The 23,116-nt window shown below is 31.8% G+C and overlaps 1 protein-coding gene across 11 annotated transcripts in view; it reads left to right on the top strand.

Moving 5' to 3' along the window:
- LOC132742641 (IQ motif and SEC7 domain-containing protein 2-like) overlaps positions 1–23,116 on the top strand; it is a 54,572-nt gene that overhangs the window by 5,369 nt on the left and 26,087 nt on the right. For 3 of the 11 annotated variants that reach the window (XM_060731100.1, XM_060731099.1, XM_060731098.1), the window contains exon 2: positions 21,151–22,686. In XM_060731100.1, coding sequence (XP_060587083.1) covers positions 21,151–22,686 — 1,536 coding nt within the window. Of the gene's footprint in view, positions 1–6,334; positions 6,485–8,332; positions 8,717–10,075; positions 10,386–12,107; positions 12,731–14,698; positions 14,813–20,202; positions 20,487–20,906; positions 20,987–21,150; positions 22,687–23,116 lie in introns of those variants that run through there. The other 8 variants (XM_060731102.1, XM_060731094.1, XM_060731103.1 and 5 more) reach the window with 8 other exon arrangements.

The raw sequence follows: 23,116 nt of genomic DNA, 5'->3' as shown, positions 1-23,116 counted from the left end.
ACTTTAATATAATGTTCTTATGATTTCCTGAACTTCATTGTGCTCGGACTGGTTATGTCGGTATATAATTAATTTTAGGGGAGAAAAAATTAAATTTTTACCCATAACAATATGGTATTGATCAGATGAGAATAAATTACTGCATTCACAGAGGGTTTATAATCAATGAAACAAAAGTTTAATCTGACATTATACCCACCACATAATCAATACATCTCTAGGCATGAGGCAGGGAGATGTTCTGAGACCAAGTTTAATTGGCAGGGAAAAAACAACACAGAGATATTATCACAAAGTCTATGATATATTTATTATTCATTGAAAAGTCTCTCCATCGTTCCTGGATGTTTTCAGTTGTGTAATTTCTTGGAAACAATATGTGACAAAGATCTGATATCGGTTTTTAATGTTTTATTTGCTGAATAAATCCATGTAATGGCCTTAGCTTCTTTGAATCTGCTACTTACTGTGATAAATGATAAAATTTAATGTTAGAATTTTTAGGAATATTTGAGGTATTGAAATTTTCCGAAGGTTTAGCGCAGCTTTTACAATGAACTTTACACATCATTATTGTATAAGTCCCTCATTGTCATATATGCAAACCTTCATGATTGTGAAGAAGATTACCCGCAAACATATTTACAGAGTCAATGCTAATGCTATTTGTATATATCCAGGAGCTGAGATTGTAAGTTTCAAAGTTTGACATTTAAGGCTTACAGGTTATGAATAATTTATATTAAATAAATGGCAGAAAGATGCTTTCCTGTCACTATAGAGATAAAGAACTATGTGAGTGACAGCTTGCAAATGCATATGAAAATAATAAAACCCTGGTCTTGACACACTTGTTAATGAACTAGACAAGCTAAACAAAGAAATCAATACTCAGGCAAGTTTGAAGTGAATAGGTGATCAAACTATAAACATTGGAAAAGGACTGGGTCTGTTTCCGCTCTACAGGTTTAACAATCTTGGTTCTGTCTTGCATTTGAATTAGGCACCTGGAAGCATATTGTTGTGTCTTTTAGTTGTCATTATGAATTTTGGCCATTTTTTTCTTTTTATTTATGCAGATGGAAAATATTTCACGGATGAAAGAGCAGTATTTGTGATGCTTAGTTTAGTTAAAACCTAGAGTTTTTTTTTTCTTTTTTAAAAAAATAGGTTGAAGATTGAATTGAAAAGGGGTTTGTTTTTTTGTCATTTATCAGTTTGAAAACAGACTGCAATCCAATCGCCAATGTTGGATTACATGATGATTATTATTCATAGGCAGCACATGTGTTTGAAGTAAATATAGAATCAAACAAAGCCTTTTGTTTTGAAACATTCTTGTTTCAATAATTTAGGTGTATTTTAAATGCTGTCTTTCATTAAGGCATTGTGAAATGATAAGTGTTTTCTTGTGTTTAACAGCTGAAAGCATTCATTTTCATTGCAATTAAAACAAGTATTTAGTGTATTCAGGCAGCCATAGATAGTAAGCGTGATGGACAGATTTAATGGTAGTGACATAAAAGTTGCATGAAATGAACTTAGGCGGAATAAATCACTCATATCAGAGATATATTGCAATAGGAAATTATTCAGTTTTTAGAAGTAAAAAATTGCGTTATTTTTAGTTGTGATTTTCATCATATTAATTGTGTTAATCAATTACTAATTGTTTGAATTGCTGCTGTAGCTTTTGATAAATTTGTGTTTGGAGAAGTTAATTGGAGAAAAACATGTTAAAATATATTGTATTTGTTTATGAATCTAAGGGTATCAGCTTCAAGTCTTTGTGCACTGCTCCTTTTTGCTATGACATTTTGTTTGCGATATTCATCCATACATTCTGCTGACTGCCGACATCTGCTGAAGACTTAATCGTGCGGGTTGCCTTACATGGAGAACTTTGCCAGTGCCATAGGGCTTGGACAAGACTACTGTCCGAGAACAGGCTCAATCAAAACGAGCATGCAACATTTTCAATTTTGCTGTTTTAGATATTCTTTTAAGAGAATTTTTTTCTCTCTCAATTTGACAAAGATGTCCCCTATGAGACAACTTTTGCAGATTGGCAATAGGATGGCGAAGGTCTCAGACGTTGTGGTAATTCCATTTCCCAGTACCAGTATAAGCAAAACATCTGCTGATGTTGATTCTGTTATTGTTCAATAATGGTCGGAAAAGTTAATGTATAAACTTAATTGTAAAGTTAACATGAAAAAATCAAGTTATAGCACTATAGATCTGGTTGCAATAAAGAGTGTTTAATGACTTTAAATTGCCTATCCTTCCAGTATATAGCCTAACTTGGGCCAGTCTGTACTGCACATTCATTCAGTCTTCATAACCAGATACTTTTTTTGGCTTGGTTTTATTATTTTTGAAAATTCTGTACAATTTAACCATAAGTTCTAGTTTGAAAGCAGGGCATATTTCATATCTCAAATTCAGCAAGTCCATGTTGTTTTAATCCAACTTGAGTGTTAAAAAACCTTTTTTGACAAAAGCTGAAATTCAATGATGAATTTATTAATGATAATTATCTGTCAATTCTTAGATCAATTAAGTTTTAAAATGTCTTTGAAGTGTATAATCTTATTGTTGTTGCAGAATTTTATCCTGTTGTTGTTACAGAAACATCAAAGATTTACAGAAGATTAAGTTGATTTCAAACTTGATTAATCTGTGAAAGCGAAATTGATTAATTGATTATTTTGGCAGTTTATTCAATGTTTTCATTTCACTGCATGGCTTGCATTTTGCATTAAATTTTGCTGAATGTAAAACAGACATCAGTAAGTTACATTCATTGTGCACAAACAGGTTTTTCATGTTGATGTGGAGACTTGCCAGCTATGCACTTTGTTGATCAAGTCTCAGGCATTGAAATTTTATTGACATAATTTAACTATGTTATCAGCAAATATTTAAATTTACCTATGTTTAAATGTAATATCTCAAAATATATAGGACAAGTTTGCAGTCACTGTTCATGAGCCTAGCCTTGCTTCCTGGCAAATTAAATTTTATTACTTGACTGGTTTACATAACCTAGGTTTATTTTTAAAAGAGCTAGACTGTGTCCTAGTATGTTTGAAAAACTGTCAACCTAATATATTTACCAAATCTTAATAGACTGTCTGCAACTTCAAACATCTGTCTCTGGAACGGATTAAAGTGTGGACAATATTATTGTTGGCTGTGTAATATTTCAACATTTTAGGAAAACAAAGTTTAATTTGAAGGAGATTTTGGAAATTGTTCACATGGAATGTTAATGGAATCTGGATATTGATAGCGGATTAAGATTTTGTTGAACAGTCAGTGTCTCTGGATGGAATATTTATAAATTATTTAAAAAGACAAAGGAGTATACTTGACGGTATTTAAGGTAATTGAATTATTTTTGTTTGTACATAATATTATCATCATTAAATTCAATGCCTGTGGTATTTTGGTTGACCAATTTCTGTATAATAGTGCCATTGTCTTATAAAAACTTATTTAATCCACCTTGATTTATCTATAAGAAAAAAAAACAACAAAAATAAAGCACAAGAAGCAAAATAAAAATATATTTAAAAGTGAATTTTGAAAAGTTGCCAACAATAATTGATCATTAGATTTATAACTTCAAATTGTTGTAAATCTGTATCAGTTTTAAATGTGCTTATAATTTTTGAATTTCCAACATAATTTATATGCTTAATGTGTTATTTTTGAATTTCTAACATAATTTACAAGCTCTTATCTGATAATCATTGAACTATTTGTCAAAGCATTGAGTTATTTGTCAAAATGGATAAGTTATGTGTTGATGATTTGGTATGATGCTAGAAAAAGTTGTTTCAGGAGGAGGGGGGTCAGAATCTCATTAACTTGTAGAGGCACTGAGATATTGCCTGCACTAAAAATAACTCGCAGTTAAGTAATTCAATGAATTTCACAAAGAATCTGAGTCTGCAACATTTTCAGTTTTGCGGTTCATTTACTTTCTTTTTAATTATTTAGAATGTCAATTTAATGCAAAAAAGGGGGGGGGTGCAGTTTATGATGAACAGATGACTTTGTTTGTCAGTTTTATGATATGAACATGTGAGCATTTTATCCCTATTTGTTTTTGACTAAAATATGTAACTTAGTATAGTATATGGTTAATACTGACCAATACTGTACCAATAGGTAAATATATAATGACATTTTTATTTCAAACATCTAATTGAAGGTATATTACAGCCATAATGAATTTATTGATATAAGTTATAGAGATATGTTTGACTTATTCAGAAATTTTATTGACATAATAATTATCATTAATTCAGAGATATTTAGGCCTAATTTAGAAACATATTGACATAAATTCATTGATTCAGAAGTATGATAAATTCACAGAAATTTTGGCCTAATTAAAACAGTGTTGGAATGATTCAGGGATATTTTGCCTCATTTCAGAAATATGTTGACATAATTTAGAATAGTTGTTGACATAATGTACAGAAATGGTTGGACTAATTGAAAGAAATTTGTTGAAGTAATTAAAAAATAATAGTAACATATATTTGGAAATGTATCAATAATATTCACAATTTAGCCTTTAAAAAGTGTTAAAACTTTATGTTTTTTGGCATATTATATTATATAATGGTTGTATTTCATTGCTGATTATCAACATGATTATGTCACTGTCTTGTTGCAATTGTTAGAAAATATATTTGACTCTTGGTTCAGTGACAAGAGATGGGATCTATAGTAAAGTTAACATAAACATTTGATGACAATCTGGTCCAAAATAAGGGGCACCTGTTAGATAATTTTTATTCTTAATAATTAATTTCGACATAATCTAAATGGTGTTGTCATTAATAAAATGTACTTGAAGTTGTTGGTTTAGACTAGAAATTTATTACGTAATTAAGTTGTGGTTTAGACTAGAAATTTAAAAAGAAAGTGCTGATCTGTTGTTATTTTTGTCGATTTGGGAACAAATAAATTAAGGACTGGTTGGCCTTGGGTCATGCAGTAGAAAGATAAATCAAGGCTTAAACTAATGTTGTGGTTAGTGAAATCTTGCATATTAAATTGGCACCCGACAGAGTATATTGGTTGTATGTGTGTGGTAGAGTTAAGTTTAGAGTACAAGGATTTAACCTAATTTGTTTGAAGTGAAGACTATAATGCTTTTATATTTTGAAAAAGTTGCCCATAAAAGTTAAAAGGTCAGTTTTACTTTGTAAGGTGTCTAATTGGAACAAAACGGAAACGATGATTTGAAATACCTTTTTGTGTTGTCCTTTATCTGCGGTCTTTTTTAAGTGAAGGGAATTATAGCATAAGGGAATTAATACAGGTATATTTAATTTGATGTAAAAATTAGAAAATCATTTAGATATTAACGCATGTTTAACTTTTTGATGTTTTTGTTATTTTTTTATTCGTTTATTGATTCTACTCATGTAGTAAATTCGTAATAAGTTATAACAGAACCATAAATCTTTTTAGGCGCAAAGTTCTATTTAATTGGTCATTTACTGTAATTATACAATTATAAAACGTAGTTACGATAGGTGGATGGTTATTAAAATGCTTATGAATAACAACTTTGGTAATGTTATCCTTTCCGATTTGAATTTAACCGCTTGGATTGCCCTGGAGATAAATGTCATAATGGTATTAAAGAAATGTAATACAGTCAAAATTGGCGCTTTACTTCTATTGTTGCTTGATATGGTACTATACTGTTACCATAAATTTGAATTAAAGAAATTTGTAAAAACGATCAGTTCCTTAGTAAGCAGGCGTAACGTTACGTTGCTATGTGTGGTTATTATAGTATTGGATATTTATTTGCGATTGTTTGATAATTTAGGTGTAAGTTAATTTTAATTTTTTATTTCACTCCAAAATTTAAAAAAAAAAATTAAAAAATTTTAAAACAAACTTAAATAATTATATTTTGTATGTAATTTATAATATACTCAGTGTGCAATCGATACAAATTTTATATATGATTGCATATTTGATAAATAAAAGTGGTCATTAATTTATTTATGAGATGTCATTAAAATCATTGATTGTGCATGATGACAGGCGGAGAATATTTAGATTTTACTGCAGGGCCGATGTCTTTGAACTCTCGGCCACATCTGTCAAAGTTTATGGTGTGGTTAACATTGCTTCAAGCAACTTGTTCAAAAACTTTAACCATGTTTACAGATATCTATATATCTATTTACGTTTGTGGTTGGTGTGTGTTGTGTGTGCATGTTTAATATGTTATAGCCTTTAATTTGCGCCTGAATTATTCTCCATGTGGGAGTCCTTTGTGTAAAAGTTAACTTTTACTTTCAATAACATTTATTGTGTTGTGTTCTGATTTAAACAAAAACTTGTTGGAAAAAAAGGCTTTGATTTGGTGGATTAATGTAGAGTTTTCATGTAAAGTGACAAAATCTGGGATATTTTTTTGAGAGATGAAAATATGGTGGAGGTAATTTATTTATTTATTTTTTTATTATTTCTTTTTTGAGAGATGTCAAAAATTGAAATATTATTCAGAATTTTTTGACATTTTTCTAACAATGGTATGATAAGACTTTTGACATGTGTATACAGAAGGGCATTATGGGTGCATTTTCAAGTAATTAAGACATTTTTTGCTGTTAGCGTTGGCATCATGTAGTAGTAGAAAAATTCCAGTCACCACAGGAGATGCCCCATTTATATTAGTTTATGATGTTTACTAATGCCTGAAAATTAAAATGCAAAATGTCATTTAGCATGCAATCCATTAGTTAAAACGAGAATGTTTGAAAACAGGTGTCATCTTGGGTTTCCATAGAAATTAAATTCTGCTGTTCACAATAAAAATGTCAAAAAGATTTTAACAGAAAATTAGCGGGAATTTTCAGTAAAGCTTTATTAAATGAAAAATATCTGAAAATGGGAAAAAAGCAAGATTGAATAATCTCTAAACGGTCTGTTTTGTTAGCTTTATTTCCAGGCTTTCTAATAAAACGGTATTAGGCGAATTATTGAATTATCGTATGAAAAGGAGAAAATGCAGCGTGCTGGGATATTTCATGTTTTATTGCTTAACGTTGAGCTGATAAACAATGCATAAACAATGCAATTTCTAATGCAAGGCCTCATCCAATTTCAGTACTTAGTGGAGAGAGATAGTGAAATTTTATCTTTTCGCTGCACAGACGTTCTATGGATTCAATTCACTAATCAATATCATCTTATTTTGTTTATTCAGACATTTAGAAATTTATGGTACCTGCATGACTGTGCATGTATAGGAGACTGTATGAGACAGAGCTTATGGTTTGGGCACAGCAATAATTAATATTTGAAAAAAAGTTGGTTAATGTCCTTTTTGTTCTAATTAAAATTTTTTAAATATATATACTTTAATATTGCACTACTAATGTTAACATCACAATGAAAATGATATTGGAAAAATAATAAAACATAATGGAACGATGGTTCATAATGTAAGCTATGGGGGTGGGGGTGGTATTGGGTTGGTAGATAGGGTGGGGGGAATAAATATTGATATAAATGATCAGCCACAAGGTGCATTGAACTTGGAAATAAAGTGATAACTCAAGGAACACAAGCAAACAACACAGTGGTTTATATTTTCTTAGCTGTCTGATACAGGTGTACCTTTTCAAAGGTTTTTTCTTATTTCCTTGTTATCCGGCCTTTTATAGGGGGGCATTGACCTCATAAAAAAGATATATCAAATGTATTTGTTATTAATTATATACTTACTTTATTCTGTTGGTTAAGTAAATTTAAGATGTTCCAGTTTTCATCGTTTGATTTACCAGTGTATCGGTAATCAATAATTAAAAAAACAACATGCCTCATGTTTTGATAATATCTTATAATAAAATCAGTCTTATTCACTTTGATAGACGTGCTATGAATCTAAGTATAGGGACTGTTTTATTACCAATTGAATGAGTATTTGAGATATTTAGATATCATTCGATAAATTATGCAAATATTTTGAATACTCTCAATAGCCCTCCCCCATTCGTGATCTTGAATACAGAAGAGTTTTATTACCTGATACTTGATCGAATCTAAAAATAGATTTTTAATAGTCGTTCGATAATATTATGACTGTTATTTAAGTTTAGTACGTGGAAACGCATTCTAAAATTTGAATTGAAATTGAAACAACACCCAACAATTTTGTTATCAATTATAAAGTGCATAATCACTGTCTATAAACTGACAGTGACTCAGATTCTATTTCTGTCAGAAGATAAACAAAATTTTTATGTTTATGTACCGATGATCCATACAAAGTGACGTTGACTGTGGTGTCAACAAGATGTACATGTGTATTCGATTAAAGAAGAGCCAGTCTAATAATACAACCGTTAAACTTAAGAAGTTTTATGCTGGTATTCTTTGGAAGCACTTACAGTTGTAACGATAAACATATTTTTTTTTACTGTGGCAAATACATTGTTGGGACTTAACATTAATTTACCCCCTAATTCTTTGGGGACTTACATACCACATGTGTTTAGTTTCAATCAAGCTTATTTATTTACATGCTTCTGTTAGAACTTAGTTAATGAACTTTCATGTTTAATCTTATGACAGAGTGCTAAAATCCACTGCTGTTCAAAGTTTATTTCAGTGATATTTAAATTAAATCGGTTTAACATTTTTCGCTGGGATTTTAAAATTGTTGGTAAGTTTAAATTTATATTATCGCTGTTTGAAAATAAATCTTGTAGTTATTTTATTTAAAGCACATTATCGTGAGAATAAGTTAATGTTTAAAATGATGTGTTGTACTGTTGCCCAAGTTTCGTTTCATTTCTTTGGAGCGTTAGGTTCGATACTTTGTTTGTGTTATTATATTCGTCTGCTGCTTGATTGTTTGTTTTTAATGAAAGAAGGGTTATAAATATATTATTCAAGTTATTATTTAAATGTCAGGTCTTTTATTTCTAATGTTACTGTAAAATTGTAAGGATGATACCTTAGGTATCTTAGATCTTCTGGATAGATCTCCTGTGGTTTGTGTGACATATTCATATTTCATTTCCTGTTATTTCATAATTTTTTGTCTTCCGTGAAATACGTTTCATGAAAAATTCTCAAAAAAGCATTAAATGGTGACTTTTGAGCTTAACTAAGTAAGGATTGCCCTTTTAGTCGAATCAGTCAAAAGCTTGCGTAGATTACGCCACTTGTGAATATGCAATGAACTCAAAACCAAAAATTCTTAAAAAAAAAGTTCAGCGACAGATAATACATGTACATGTATGTAGAACAACAATTTTAGGTCAATACGATATAAGTCAATTTACGATCTGGTATTACATGCGTGAGGAATGTCAATTTTGATGCCAGGCTACATTGACACTTGCCTCTCATTAATGGGTGTACAGTTACATACATGCTATAACTTTTGTCTGTCTGTAGTCTATGTTAATTGGCAATGTGTCAATCAATTATCTAATTGTTTTATGATATCTGTCAACCTACGTATTCACCTTACATCACTATATACCTACCCTCTTTGTTTAAGGTAGACATTTTGAGATAACAGCAAAATATTTTTTCTGATTATTTGGTTTAACTGTACATAATTAGTTACGTAAAATTAATGACAGAATTTTGGATCAATTATTTATAAAGGATTTACGTCAGTTTTGTGTAGAATTCTTTTATATTTCTTTGAAATTGCAAACTTTTTCATCTAATCTGTGGTAAGCTCATTTTACATAGATTACATATCATATTCATATTTCTCAATTTCAAATTGCTCGAGATACTGTGTATTTTTACAAATATAAATTTTTAAAAAACATCACTGTGCGATCAGATGAAAAAGTGTCGTAAGAGTGTCAGTTAATTTAATCTACTTAAGACCATCTTCCGTATTTAATTTTAATGTCTTCAGCATGTGAAATAAAGTATGTAAAGATAGATATAAAATTTGAATAGGCGAATTTGACACTTCCTCCTCTGTAAATGAATTATACGAGATACATATACAGACCTACATTACAAGTATATGAAATTTAGGACGTTACGGGACAGTGTCGAAGGATGTGAATAAGCAGTATTATACTGCATTCTTAAGTTTCCTGGACAGGTTATTACGTTATTAGTTATAACGTATGACAAGACAAAAGTGGATGATAATAATAATATAAGTGTATAGACTGTTAAATTAAATAACAGGATACACTGTTTGAAAAATATTGAGGATATAAATAATATTGAGGATATTAATGAAATTAAGATTAATTTCCACAGTGCCGCTTAGTGATAATGCTGATGGTAGCAAATTCTTGAATATACTTGGATAGTAATGAAATGTGATAAAATATGCAAAGAAGTAAAAGGTATTACATATATAAATGGAGTTTTTTTGGAAAAGTTTCGAAGTATTGTAAATATTGCATACATTGTTATATTATGATTATTTAAGTGAGATGTTTAATTTGTGCATTATACATGGATGTATTATGTATATTTAAGATGAGGTTATATTTAAGGAAACATTATTTTGTTGTCATGTACATGTAGTATACTTTGGATCAGACGTTTGCTCATTTTAATGTTGCACAACAGTTGTCTCATTTTGCATTCCTATTTCATCGGTCATTTCATTGTGCATGCCCCGAAGGACCAATAAGTAAACAGTTGCCAGCCTTTGGGTGATGTAACATTTATGTTGATTTTGTCTTTATTGGTCATCTGCATTGTCATCAGAAGGTTTACAATACATTCAAGTGCTCATAAACACAGTCATAAAGCTATTTGCAAATTTAACAATAAACAAACTGACATTTGAAAACTTAAGTTAATTTTTATGGCAGTTTTGTACCATTATGGTATTGCAAATGAGATAAATTTTGGTTTAATTGAGAATTTAGCTATTGCTGTCAATTTTGAGAGGAAAGGAAGGTTTGTTGACCTTTAAAACTGTTTGTAAAGAACTGATGAAGAAGTCACAAGATTATTTTACTGGAGTCAGCTTAAATATGTTTAGATGACTGTCCGAAGATACAAATTCTCAGATCATTACAATTTTGATTTAGTTTTATGAATTTAATGAAAACTATGAGTGGTTGTGCCTTGTGTGAGGTCATCAACCACTAAATGTGTACATTTTCATTTTTTTAATTAACTGAAGCAATTAATTTTCAATTAATGTAAAGAATAATTGTTTACAATACATGTATTAGATTGAAGAAGTAATTGCAGTCATATTGTAAGGGACGTGTTCTGTTTATGTATGGGGGTTGAACTCTTGAGACCCCGGCAGCAGCAGAATCTACTCGTGCAACCAGTGCCACTTAAGATCAGCCGGCACATATCTGTGCCGTCTGATCAGGGTGTGCACTGTTCGCTATATAATCCGTCAATACGCACCTAGAAGTCCATCTTAAGATATAAACATAAATATTGTGTGTAAAATTAGTAATTTTTAATAGGACACTGTGAAAGATTAATGTATTAGTGTGATTGTTGTTTTCCTGACTGATTACAATTGTTCGAGAGGAACATCAGATAGACAGGAAGGAAATGGCCGATTGTAGGATGACTTTGTACATGAGAAATATGTTATATTTATATACTATCATATTATTGACTTTTATCTGAAATGTACATCACTATATTAGCTATGTTCAGTTCAACCAATGATAATATTAGGATGTTTATGGTATAAATTTTCCTGTTTACGTACTGTTTTGGTGAAAAACTTGAAAAACATGGATGTATCAATTTGCATAACAGTACTGTAGGATTAAATTTCAGTTGATTTTTAACAGAAAACATAATTATTAACCTCTTTTTCATGGAAAACAGCAATAAAAGTGATGTGAAAGGATTAGATAATTTGTGAAGGAACTGGATGTTTGAAGTTTTACAGAGTTGTTTCCCTTCATTAGGCAAGGCTTATCAGCAGATGTAATGATTCATTGATAAGACTGTTGACTTTTCGGAAGTGATTGAAATGATAAATAGATAAAAATCTGGACAGTCTTTTAGATATGCTAGGTGGTAAAGTGTAATTTTAGAAGTAACTGTAAATTTTTATCAATGAAATTTCAATGAGATAACTAAAAAATTCTTCTAGATTACAGAAACCTAGGAGAAGCCAGCCTTATTATGAACCTGTTCTTAATAATACAGGCAGAGACAAGTAACTTTCGTGGTTAACCGAAATGTATAAAATTACTTTATGAAATCAATGAAATTCAATCAAGACAAATCTTTGCCAGATTTAAGGAGAATGGAAATAATTGTATGGTTTTCAGATGAGAACAATGCACAGATTGTTGAAACAATTTTAGGAAAGTTTACTGTCTAGATCAGCTTAAAACACTGCTGATAATAATCTTGGCGTTTGAAATTTTCGAGTTTTTGAGTCACGTTCGTGATTGCATGACATGCTAGATTACATGACTGCAATGATACGAGAGAGAAAATCTGAGAAGGAAAGAGATATTCTGTAGCTTTGTTAGATTTCCGTAATTCTTTTCGCCTGATTATATAATATTTGACGATATTCAATGGTCTCATTGGAAAAAACTTTTGTATATTGTTGTATATTGAAAGTTTGAAGTAGAAAGGTCAGGGACATGAGTGACCTGAATCGTAATGTGTCAGCCGAAGGGTTAAAGTCACGAAAAAAATATTCAGCCACACACACTCGCTCTGATCCGGGTTTATATAAAAGGTGGGCATAATTATTATAATGATTATTGACTTTTCCTTATTATGATGGTTAGACATTTTATTATGTCTGTGTCTTGAATCTATGGTATTTTGTTTGATTATTTTGTAATTGTCTACATAGAATGTTTGGGTGTCTGAGGGTTTGCAGATGAAGTATATATTTCTGATGGTTCGGACAATGTAATTTTTTTCTGCACATTAAATGAACACGACAGTTGTAGTAGAACGGATATGAATCATGTGATGATGTAATATATATACATGTATATGATGAAAAACCCCCGTATTATATATTGGACATGCTCAGCTTTGAATTTGGAGCAGTCCATCAGTTGTTTTAAAGGGACTTCAAGATCACGATTCAAAACTTCAAAACTATTTGAGCAGCCGACAGTGTTACTAAAGTCAGACTGGAGGTATGTGCAGGCTGGCCTGGCTCCATGCTGGTTGCATAGGTCTGTTACTCCATTGCCAGTACTTGAAGGGTTCAAGTCAGAAATCAAACTTTAAGATAATTAAAAAGTTATTCATTTTGCCGATCACATGATGGTATTGTATAGATCTTATCTTGAATTAAACCTAATCTGCTGCTCTAATTCTTGTTTGATTTTATGGCAGATTAAAATGTGGGGGGGGGGGGTACTGATTTTGTAATTTGATTTGCCATAAGAATGTCATTGTTTTGAGAGAATTAAGGGAGATTTAATGAGATTTTCTTTGAGATTGTGGAAAGCATGTGTTAGGGTAATCTTGGCTAAACACTTGGAAATACTTGAACGTTTTTCTTCACTGGAGCTCAAGAAAAAGCAAACAGCCTACTTCATATGGTTTTAACATCATTTTGCAGTAAGCTGTTCCTTTCTATTTTTTTGTTTATTTCTTCTGTTTTCACTGTCTTAGAGGGTATGTTTTTAGTTCTTACCTCTGGAATATATATATATATACCATGGTCACAGGTAAAATTTAATAGATTAATATGTTTTTTTCTTCTTTTTTTTTTTAATTGTTAAATTACTATTTAAATTGAATTAATAGGTACATCTGATGGTCTAGTTTTGACATATGATTAATAGATTTTGCATTGTATGTATGTAACATCTTAGAATTCTACTTATGGTGTAATTTGTTGATGTTTTTTGTGTTAAACAGCATCCATTTTATATAATGCTTGTTTGTGAAACCATTATTTTATGATTTATAATGTCCAATACATATTAACCTTTATGGATATATAATAATGTTTTTGTTTAAAACAGTGTGTGATGTGTAAAAAAAATTGGAAAGGGGGTGGGGTGAGGGCCCTGAGGGGCGTTAGCTCTTCTTTGATAAAACTGTAAATCTGACCTTAGTAAAACTTCAATTTTGATTTGCCATGAAAATAATCTAAATTCCTGTATACCTAATATCACCTGACTATATAGAACATATTTTTCCCATAATTTACTACAATGCCCTAATGGTACGTTTTATTGACATTTTGAATAATTAATGACTTTTATCAAAAAAAGAGCAATTATTGGCCTTATTAGATTCAATAAGATAATAAATTAACCCCTTTGGACAAAGAAAAAATCTATATGGTTCATAAAATTGTTGCATGGCCTAGAGCATAAAAGGGAGGTAATTATTACTTGAATAATTACAATATCATTTTCATATCTTTGGGTTAGATCTTTTTTGTTCAGCAAACATAAAAGTTTTCAAGGGAAGTGTGTCTTGGTCCATTTAGATGACAATCTTGGGGTATTTCCTTGGACTGTTATAAATTAACAGTTAATGCAGAGTTGAAAAATAAATACAAGGAAATAGGTCCCCTTATAAAGAGCTGCACTGTTAATAACTGATTAAATCTCAGGGTCATTATAAAAGCTTGAAGTAGCTGTCAGCTGTGTGCATGGTTCAGTAGTAATTTTACTGTTTTATATATAAGACTAGAATTCTCAGCCATATGTCAACAGTTGATATAAATCAATATATTAAACAGATTGATTTTGTGTAAGAAAATGAAAATCCAGTTAAGGAGCTACCAGTTTAAGATAGCAAAACAGTTGTCAGCATGGAGACTTCCAGATGTTCCAGAAAGGTTTTTCTTTCTTTGTTTATCCATACTTGTCACTCCAGATCTTTCCCATTGGTTTGGATTGATAATTTTCACAGCATTTGGCGGTGATGAGAGTTATCCCCCCTGATAGATTTATATAAATGTAAGATGTTACATTGCTTGATCCGCCTCAACTTCTATAGATTTCATTCTGTTGTTTTACCGATTAAACAATTTAGGGGTTCCTTTTGGCCATTTCCCTGGGTTTCCTGTACGCCTTCATCCCACCCACTTCTTTTACTATTATATATGACATTGACATTTTTATGCCCCCGCCATGTAATGGCCGGGTCATATAGTGTTACCCTGTTCCGTCCTTCCGTCATTCCGTCATTCCGTCCTTCCGTCATTCTGTCATTCCGTCATCATCAGTTTCCGTTCATTATCTTAGTAACGGTTGCACACATTCAACTCAAATTTGACATATGGATATGTCATGAGAAAATACAGGTCAAGTTCGAATTTGGTCATGGTTCGATGATTTTTGGCAGAGTTATGCCCCTTTTACTTTAAAATAATATGAAATTTTCAGTTTCCGTTCATTATCTCCCCAAAGGTACAACACATTCAACTCAAATTTGACATATGGATATGTCTTGAGAAAATACAGGTCAAGTTCGAATTTGGTCATGGTTCGATGATTTTTGGCAGAGTTATGCCCCTTTCACTTTGAAAATAATATGAAATTTTCAGTTTCCATTCATTATCTCCCCAACGGTACAACACATTCAACTCAAACTTGACATATGGATACATCAAAGGAATGCGCAGGTCAAGTTCAAATTTGGTTGTGGTTCAATGATTTTTGGCAGAGTTATGCCCCTTTCACTTTGAAAATAATATGAAATTTTCAGTTTCTGTTTATTATCTCCCCAACAGTACAACACATTCAACTCAAATTAGACATTCCATGTTTTTGGAATGCCCAGGCCAAGTTAGAATTTGGTCATGGTTCAATGATTTTTGGCAGAGTAATGCCCCTTTTACTTTGAAAATAATATGAAATTTACAGTTTCTGTTCATTATCTACCCAACAGTGTTACATATTCAACTCAAATTTGACATATGGATATGTCAAAGGAATGGGCAGGTCAAGTTGGAATTTGGTCATGGTTCGATGATTTTTTGGCAGAGTTATGTCCCTTTCACTTTGAAAATAATATAGATACATCTTAGGAATAAGCAGTTTAAGTTTGAATTTGGTCATGGTTCAATGATTTTGGACAAATTTATCTTTCTTGAATGTTGGAAAAATTTTGAACTTTCAGTTTCAGCACTCATACTTTTGTGGAAAGTTTGAATTTGGTCGTGGTTCAATGATTTTGGACAAACTTATCTTTCTTGAATGTTGGAAAAATTTTGAACTTTCAGTTTCAGCACTCATACTTTTGTGGAAATGTATGTAGCCATTATTTTGGCTACAAATATGAAATATGCTATTTTCAAAAGGTTAAGACTGAATAATTTCAGTGCTTTGAACATTGTATGAAAATGGTTTGTGTTAACATTGAAAAGTTTTAAGGGCTTTGAACTGCAAATGAAAAAAATAATTTGTGCAAACAAATTTGGAACTAAATATTATAACATCTGAAATTTTGGCTGCATGCGGGGGCATCCGTGGCATGATGACACATTTCTAGTCATTGTCTAGAGTTTGTTCCCTTTTCAATGTATTATTCATTTTTGACCCCGGCTAAGCATATTGATCTGTCCTCAAACAATAGTAATTGTTTTTCCTTGTCTTTATTAAAATCCTGTATTTATGACCACTTCAACTTTGGACTGTTGCAATTTTCTGACTGTACATAATGAATTCTTTGTTGTTTATGACTTAAATGGTCATTCTGTAAACAACAAAATGAGAGGACTTGGTGAATAAAGAAATATGGTCCAATAGAAAACATCTCTTTGTTGTTATAGACAATATCTTACAGTCTTGTACCAGTCACTTCCTGGTACTTACTATAATAGCGGTCAGATTTTATTTGTAATGATGTATTTTTACAAATTATGTCATAGACTTGTCCAGTTTTGAGCATGAGTATGTTTCAATGTCAATGTAAGGGATTTAGGATATAAAGATATGAAAATTTTCATCAATATTTCTACTAAACTGGATGGAGTCTTAGGTCTGTAAAGATGTTGAGTCTGTATTTATACTGATGACACATTGAGCAATTCGTTATTGCCAATCCAAAGGGTCAAAATAATATCTGACCATATCTTTTACTATATTTATTGCCTAACATATTTGAGCATTTTGTTTATTTGAAATATCAAAGGTTGAATTGAACATTGTATAGCTGAATTTAAGGATAAAGAATTAAATGCAATAAAATTTGTGACTATAACCTTAATTTGCATATAGTTAACTGTAAACATATAGCACTATGATGTCTGCATCTGTTTTCTAATGAATGGCACACGACTGCACTTGACTTTGTAATTGTTGTTGTGAGCTCTGTACCTCACAATTCTTACCACAGCACTTCAGCTGCCAGATAAGGATGAAAATATTGTGCACCCACCCACCATTATAAAATCCAAGCTGCATGCAGTATCTGATAGTGATCAAGAAAATTTGTGCCTGCATTTCTTTCATTTCCTGTCATGCAATCATGGTGGGATGTGCTTGTTTTATAGTTTAGGTAAAATATGGAGTAAACTTTTGCTTTATCTGAGCTTGATTAAAATATTAGGTGATTGAGAACATATTCAGATTTTCTTCATTTTTTAAAAGCCTTGAAAGGTAAAATGGTTCATGTGATAATTTATTCTGCATTAGAGACCACCTCATAATTGCAGACAGTATGTAATAAGTAAAGCACAGTTAAATGAATTCTTCGGAGAATTGTAGGGACATAAAGTTTTGTTTTTATTGCTGGCATAAGTTCACGAAAATGGAGGGAATGTCTTTGTTGTTTATAGAAATTGTTGATGGTAGAAAGACTTTGGTCACAAAGTCTGCTCAATCCAAATATTGTTTTTTATTTGAACATCATAGTGTATAGCTTTGAATTCAGTTTTCTTTTCTATGATGGATATTAGCCTCCCCCAGATGTTTTGATTATTGTTGGCTTTGGACTTGTGAAATTGACATCATAACTGATTACGTTGGTTACGGTTCATGATAACAATGATTAAAATGTTGGTATCTTTCTGTATTTTTTGGTGTCTTTTTTGTCTTCCAACAATCTGTAATTGATTTAACAGCTTTCCTTCCAATCTGTTTTGCACAGCTGTAAACCATTTGATACAAAATCGTATTAAGTCTCGGACACAAATAGCTAATGATACATCATTTTCTAAAAGCGAATCTTAAAATTTTGTTGTTTTTTTTTCTGTACAAATATTGTAATTCTTTAGTCAGTTTCTGGGTCAGTGAGCATTTATTTAAATTTGTGTGTCAGACTTGTGCCCAGTATTGTAATATACTGTTGTCATTAAACATTTAATAGATTCTAAAATTTGTTATATAATAAGTTATTTGGATTTTTATTGCATTCATTTGTTTTGTTTTTGTCATTTACAGAATTAACAGGTAATAGCTTTGTTATTTATTTCTGCAATATTTTTTTTTTCTATCAGGCATTGTGTATTGCTTTACATTGGATTGCTATTTTGTAAGTTAAAGTTATTCCCCTTGGATGATTTAAACAAAGCTTTATGTCTGTCATAATTAATTCAAAACTGCACAGAAGTGGATTTTTCTTTCCAATTTCAAGTATGTCTAAACTAAGTGTCAAGGATCAAGTGACAGAAGCAGAAATTCCTGATATCGTTGCAGGGCTCTTATCATTTTTATAGATAATATATTATATTGTTGTTTTCCCATCATAAGCACCAGATGTTAAGATGAAAGAAGAGTGAATTATGGTAGTTTGCTTTCTGCCAGTATCTTTTGTTCTGTGTGGGATCTCCCTATTAACAGGTAATTTAGAAAAAACACCAGCTTCCAATTTGCTGTACTTGATGAGATGTTAAATGGAATGGTGCGATAGCTTTGGGACAGGTCAGTTTGACTTGTCCGGAATGTTGTGGAGCTGTTAGCTGAGGTCAGTTTTAGATAGCTGAGGTCAGTCTTAGATTGGTCAGTTTTAGACAGAATAGTCTAAGACATTGCTGTCAGTTAGAATAAGGGTTATTATCAGTCAAGGAAGTTGTTGGTCAGATCTCCAGTAGGGGTTTAAGGGTGAAAAGATAACACTGGAATTATTATCACAAGAGGATTTATTATTTAGGGGATAACAGATTTTAGATGGTGAAAGGGGGTTTTCATGTTAATATATAATACGATAAAAATAAGAAAATTATAAAAAAAAGTTTGAACAGAAATTAAATTAAACTTTTTTTTATTAAGGAGCTAATTTATGTTTGATTTTTCTTTTTTATGTAAAATACAAAGGTTTGGAAAAATTAATGTTAAAAAAGTGATACATTTTGGGGCAATTGCTGAAATATTACCTTGACTGTTTATTACGGTCACCCTTGTATTTATCAACTCGTGCTTGAAGCAGGTCATTAAAAAAAATTTATGACAGAAAGTGAATAAATTTCTGGTATTGTTAAAAGCACCTCCCAGCGTGTGAGAGCCACGTGCACAGCGTGCGTGAGTCCCATATTTTTATAATCCAATATGTTCTAAAGAGCGCATCATTGCAAGTCTCCCAGGGTGACAGAATTAAGAAAATCGGAGGCAAATGTTTGCCGAGTCAAATTATGTATATTTAACAATTAGGCATAGGTACAAAACGTGGATTCCTTTTTCTTTGATCTCGTTTCATCATGTTAATAATTAACATAAAATCTATTTTTCCTTTTAGTCTATATGTCGTAGAATCATTAGAAAGAGGTATGGGGTTTATGATACCTCATAATGTTCACATATGGTTAATGTTTTGCGAAAGATGCTCAGATTTAGAGCTTAGTTTTAATTAAAAATTACTCTGTTCTTCTTATATCCTGTTGAGAAGGGAATGCAACAGAGCAATTATTCGACAGACAAGAACCTGTACGCGCCCTGAAATGCTCGATGAAACCAGGGTAGTCTTTAATGAGCACCTTGCTCACATGTTTTGTGTTTTCCGGTGGACCAAGTCATGTTTTCGATTATGAGATTATAAAGTGATAACTTCATCGCCAAATTGTGTTACCTTTCGATTTTTTTTAAAGAATAATTATATTTTTTCTTGACTTGTTCTTGTTATTAAGAATTATTAAGCATTTACTGGAATTTCTATGATTTTATTTCGAAAAAAAATTATTATGGATTTTTAACAGTTTATTAAGAAAAAACAAATCGTGAAATGTTCCAATGGGCTACTAAAATAAGCAGAACGTGTTAGGGAGTTTGAAGAGTTTCGAGAATTTGAGTTGGAATTTGAAATATGCGTCCAAGACGTCGGCGAGCTAAGAAACCGTGGCACTTTGATGATTATGACGAGAGTGATTATCGTATAGAGAGTGAAAGTGATTGGTCAAGTAGTTCAAGTAATAGAACTGTAGCTTTATGTGATAATATAAGTCGTAATAGTAACAGTAATGCGAGTGTTAACTTAGCTTTGTGTCCGAAAAACGCTGGATTGCAAATAAAAATAAGTGGGGATATATCTATCTGTGTCCTTGGTGAAAATGGATGCAGACGGGAAATTTTTAGGTTTGTCTTTATTAATTTCCTGAGATACAATTTCAGTTTTTGACGTAATGGTTCTTTTTTGATAGCTTTTATGTTTTGTGTATTGCGCATATCATATCATTAGTCTATTGTTTTTCATGGCTTGTACAATCTGGTTAAATGAAATGTTTTATGCTTTATTGATTTTCTTTGTAAAAATATTGTTGGGGAAACATGATGATGATGATTTTTTTCAGCAGCTAATGATCTGTTATTGTTGCTTTCTCGAAGTAGTTTACAAGGATGATATATCATGGCGTTTTGAGTGGGACTGCAAGTGGTTTATATTAACAAGTGTTTCATTGTTGACAGCGATTGTTTTCCAGTAGAATGTTAATGCCTTATTTCCTTCTTTCCTATCCTGTTTAGCTATTTCTCTTCCTATTTTGCTATGGTAACCTTGCCTCAGATGGCTAGATGAAGTTCAAGTGCGCATGGCGAACTTATGACAAGCATCCTGTATCACCGGAATTTTTATCAAAGTGCTCAAAATTTGTGTGACACATTCCTGGTACAACGTAACTGATATTGAGCAAGTTTGAGTTTATATTACATAACAAAAAGTGTATAATTTTTACTTGAATATAAATTAGGAGAGCATAAGAAAGTTGAACGAGTATTTATATGAATTTTTATATATTTCCAGTGTTACAAGTGCACGTGCTAGCGAGGAACTGTTGCGACAGAAAGCTAGATCTCGGTCAGTAGGAGGAGCCGCTGCTAAGGATTCTTCCACTCGTCCAGTGAAAGTCACGTCGCAGCATTCAGTCGGCAATTCAAGTGTACGACGTCAAAGATCACTACGACGTACAGAAGATGAATTGATTAAACGATCACGAGCACAATCTGTGAATTATGAATTATCACAGGATTTACAAGATAAACAAGTTGAGATGCTAGAGAGGCGATACGGAGGCTCAGTAAAATCCCGCCGTGCCGCTAAAACTATACAACGTGCCTATAGGCAATATTGCATGAATAAAAATTTCCAAAAGTTAAGAAATTCCGTCGCAGAGCGAAGATTATCAAAATTAGGAAGAAGTAACACAGTGTGGTCTGACAGAATTGCTACAGATGCTCAATTCACAATGGGCGCAACTGTGATCGAGAATGGGGATTTGACAAACAAACACCATACTGACTTGTACGGAAACGATTCCAGAAAAAGATTTACCGAAGCTGATCCCCATCGCGTAAAACAACAAATGAGTTTTGATCAAGGTTATAATAAATTCGATATGCAAAAATTGCGCACGTCAAGACGTGATCGCAAGTTGGAGAGATGTCGCGAGGTTGATTTGACTGACAATGGGCACCAGATGAAAGATGGCAGACGTAAAACAGAGGAAAATAACAACAGAAATTCATGTCCAGAAATGAATGACAGTAGTGCCAGTGACTCACCTCAAGTGACGCCGTACGAAAGTGCGGTAGATATTCATAGTTTAGACTTTGAAACTCTTGTTGAAAGTAAAGAAACGGATATTTTAACAGACAGTTTTCAAAGTGATGCTAGTCAAGATATTAATGCTACTATATTAGGAATGCACAAAGCGTCAGGGACGTCCCTGGCATCCAGCAATATAAGTGCAGATACACTAGGCAGTAACCGTAGTATTAATTCATCATATGAAAATTTTAGAAATGTATCAGAATCTAGTGATAGTGCTTCAATAACTAGTAGCCAAACAGACATGAATAAAGATGTGTCCCCAGATCGTACCCGATCGAGGGAACAAAAACATATGCAAGAACAAACTGTAAAATATTTAATGAATAGCTCAGAAGTGAAATATAGATCACGGAAAGACTCCGGTCAAGCTCAGAGCATAAATGACGCTAATAAACGACCACCAGTTCCTAGTCGAGCACCGGAGGCTTCTCCGATTTGGAAGCGTAAAAACGGTAATTTGAATGGTTCAACCGGTTCTGTAGGAAAATTAGACGTTAAACGCATGAGTAATATATCAGAAACCAGTGAACCTGACAGTGAACACCAGTATTCTAGTTCACCAAGTTCAGAAAACGTTAGTGCAGAAAATATTAGTATAGGTGGCGATAGTTTAAGTTATCAGAGACGCTTGCGTTTAAGTGTGACACCTGACCATCCGCATGCTGGACCAAAAACAGCGGACAAACAACGCAAACGAGTGTACAGAATTGGATTAAATTTATTCAACAAGTAAGTATTGTTCTTTGAGAATTATAAAAACTGAATTTTTATGCAGAATTTTCTTAATTTAGTTTCTCAGATTATTTTTGTTGAAATGTTAGACTGATTCACAGTATTACAACTGTGAAAAACAGTCCTTAAATATGAAAACCAGAATACCAAACAAGATTATCTGGGTACAAGCCATTCAGGTACGTCATTAACTCATTGTTTCATAATTTTCCTTATAATCTAATAACAGTGCTGTACCTATAGTCTGTTAATTCACGGAGCCATGAAGACAGACTTCCCCCTATATTCCATGGCTTCATAATTTTCAGGAACTTTTACATTATTATTTTTTTGTAAATGCATTTAATGCTAGATAATGGTAAAAATGTGCTCAGTAACGATACCTGAAGCATTACCTGGCTACCGACTGTTTCACTTCATGTGAAAA

The sequence above is a fragment of the Ruditapes philippinarum genome, unplaced genomic scaffold (genome assembly GCF_026571515.1).
Source record: "Ruditapes philippinarum isolate M1 unplaced genomic scaffold, ASM2657151v2 ctg1264_1_1_1_1, whole genome shotgun sequence".
NCBI lineage: Eukaryota > Metazoa > Mollusca > Bivalvia > Venerida > Veneridae > Ruditapes > Ruditapes philippinarum.
This window is presented reverse-complemented; position numbering and strand designations above follow the sequence as displayed.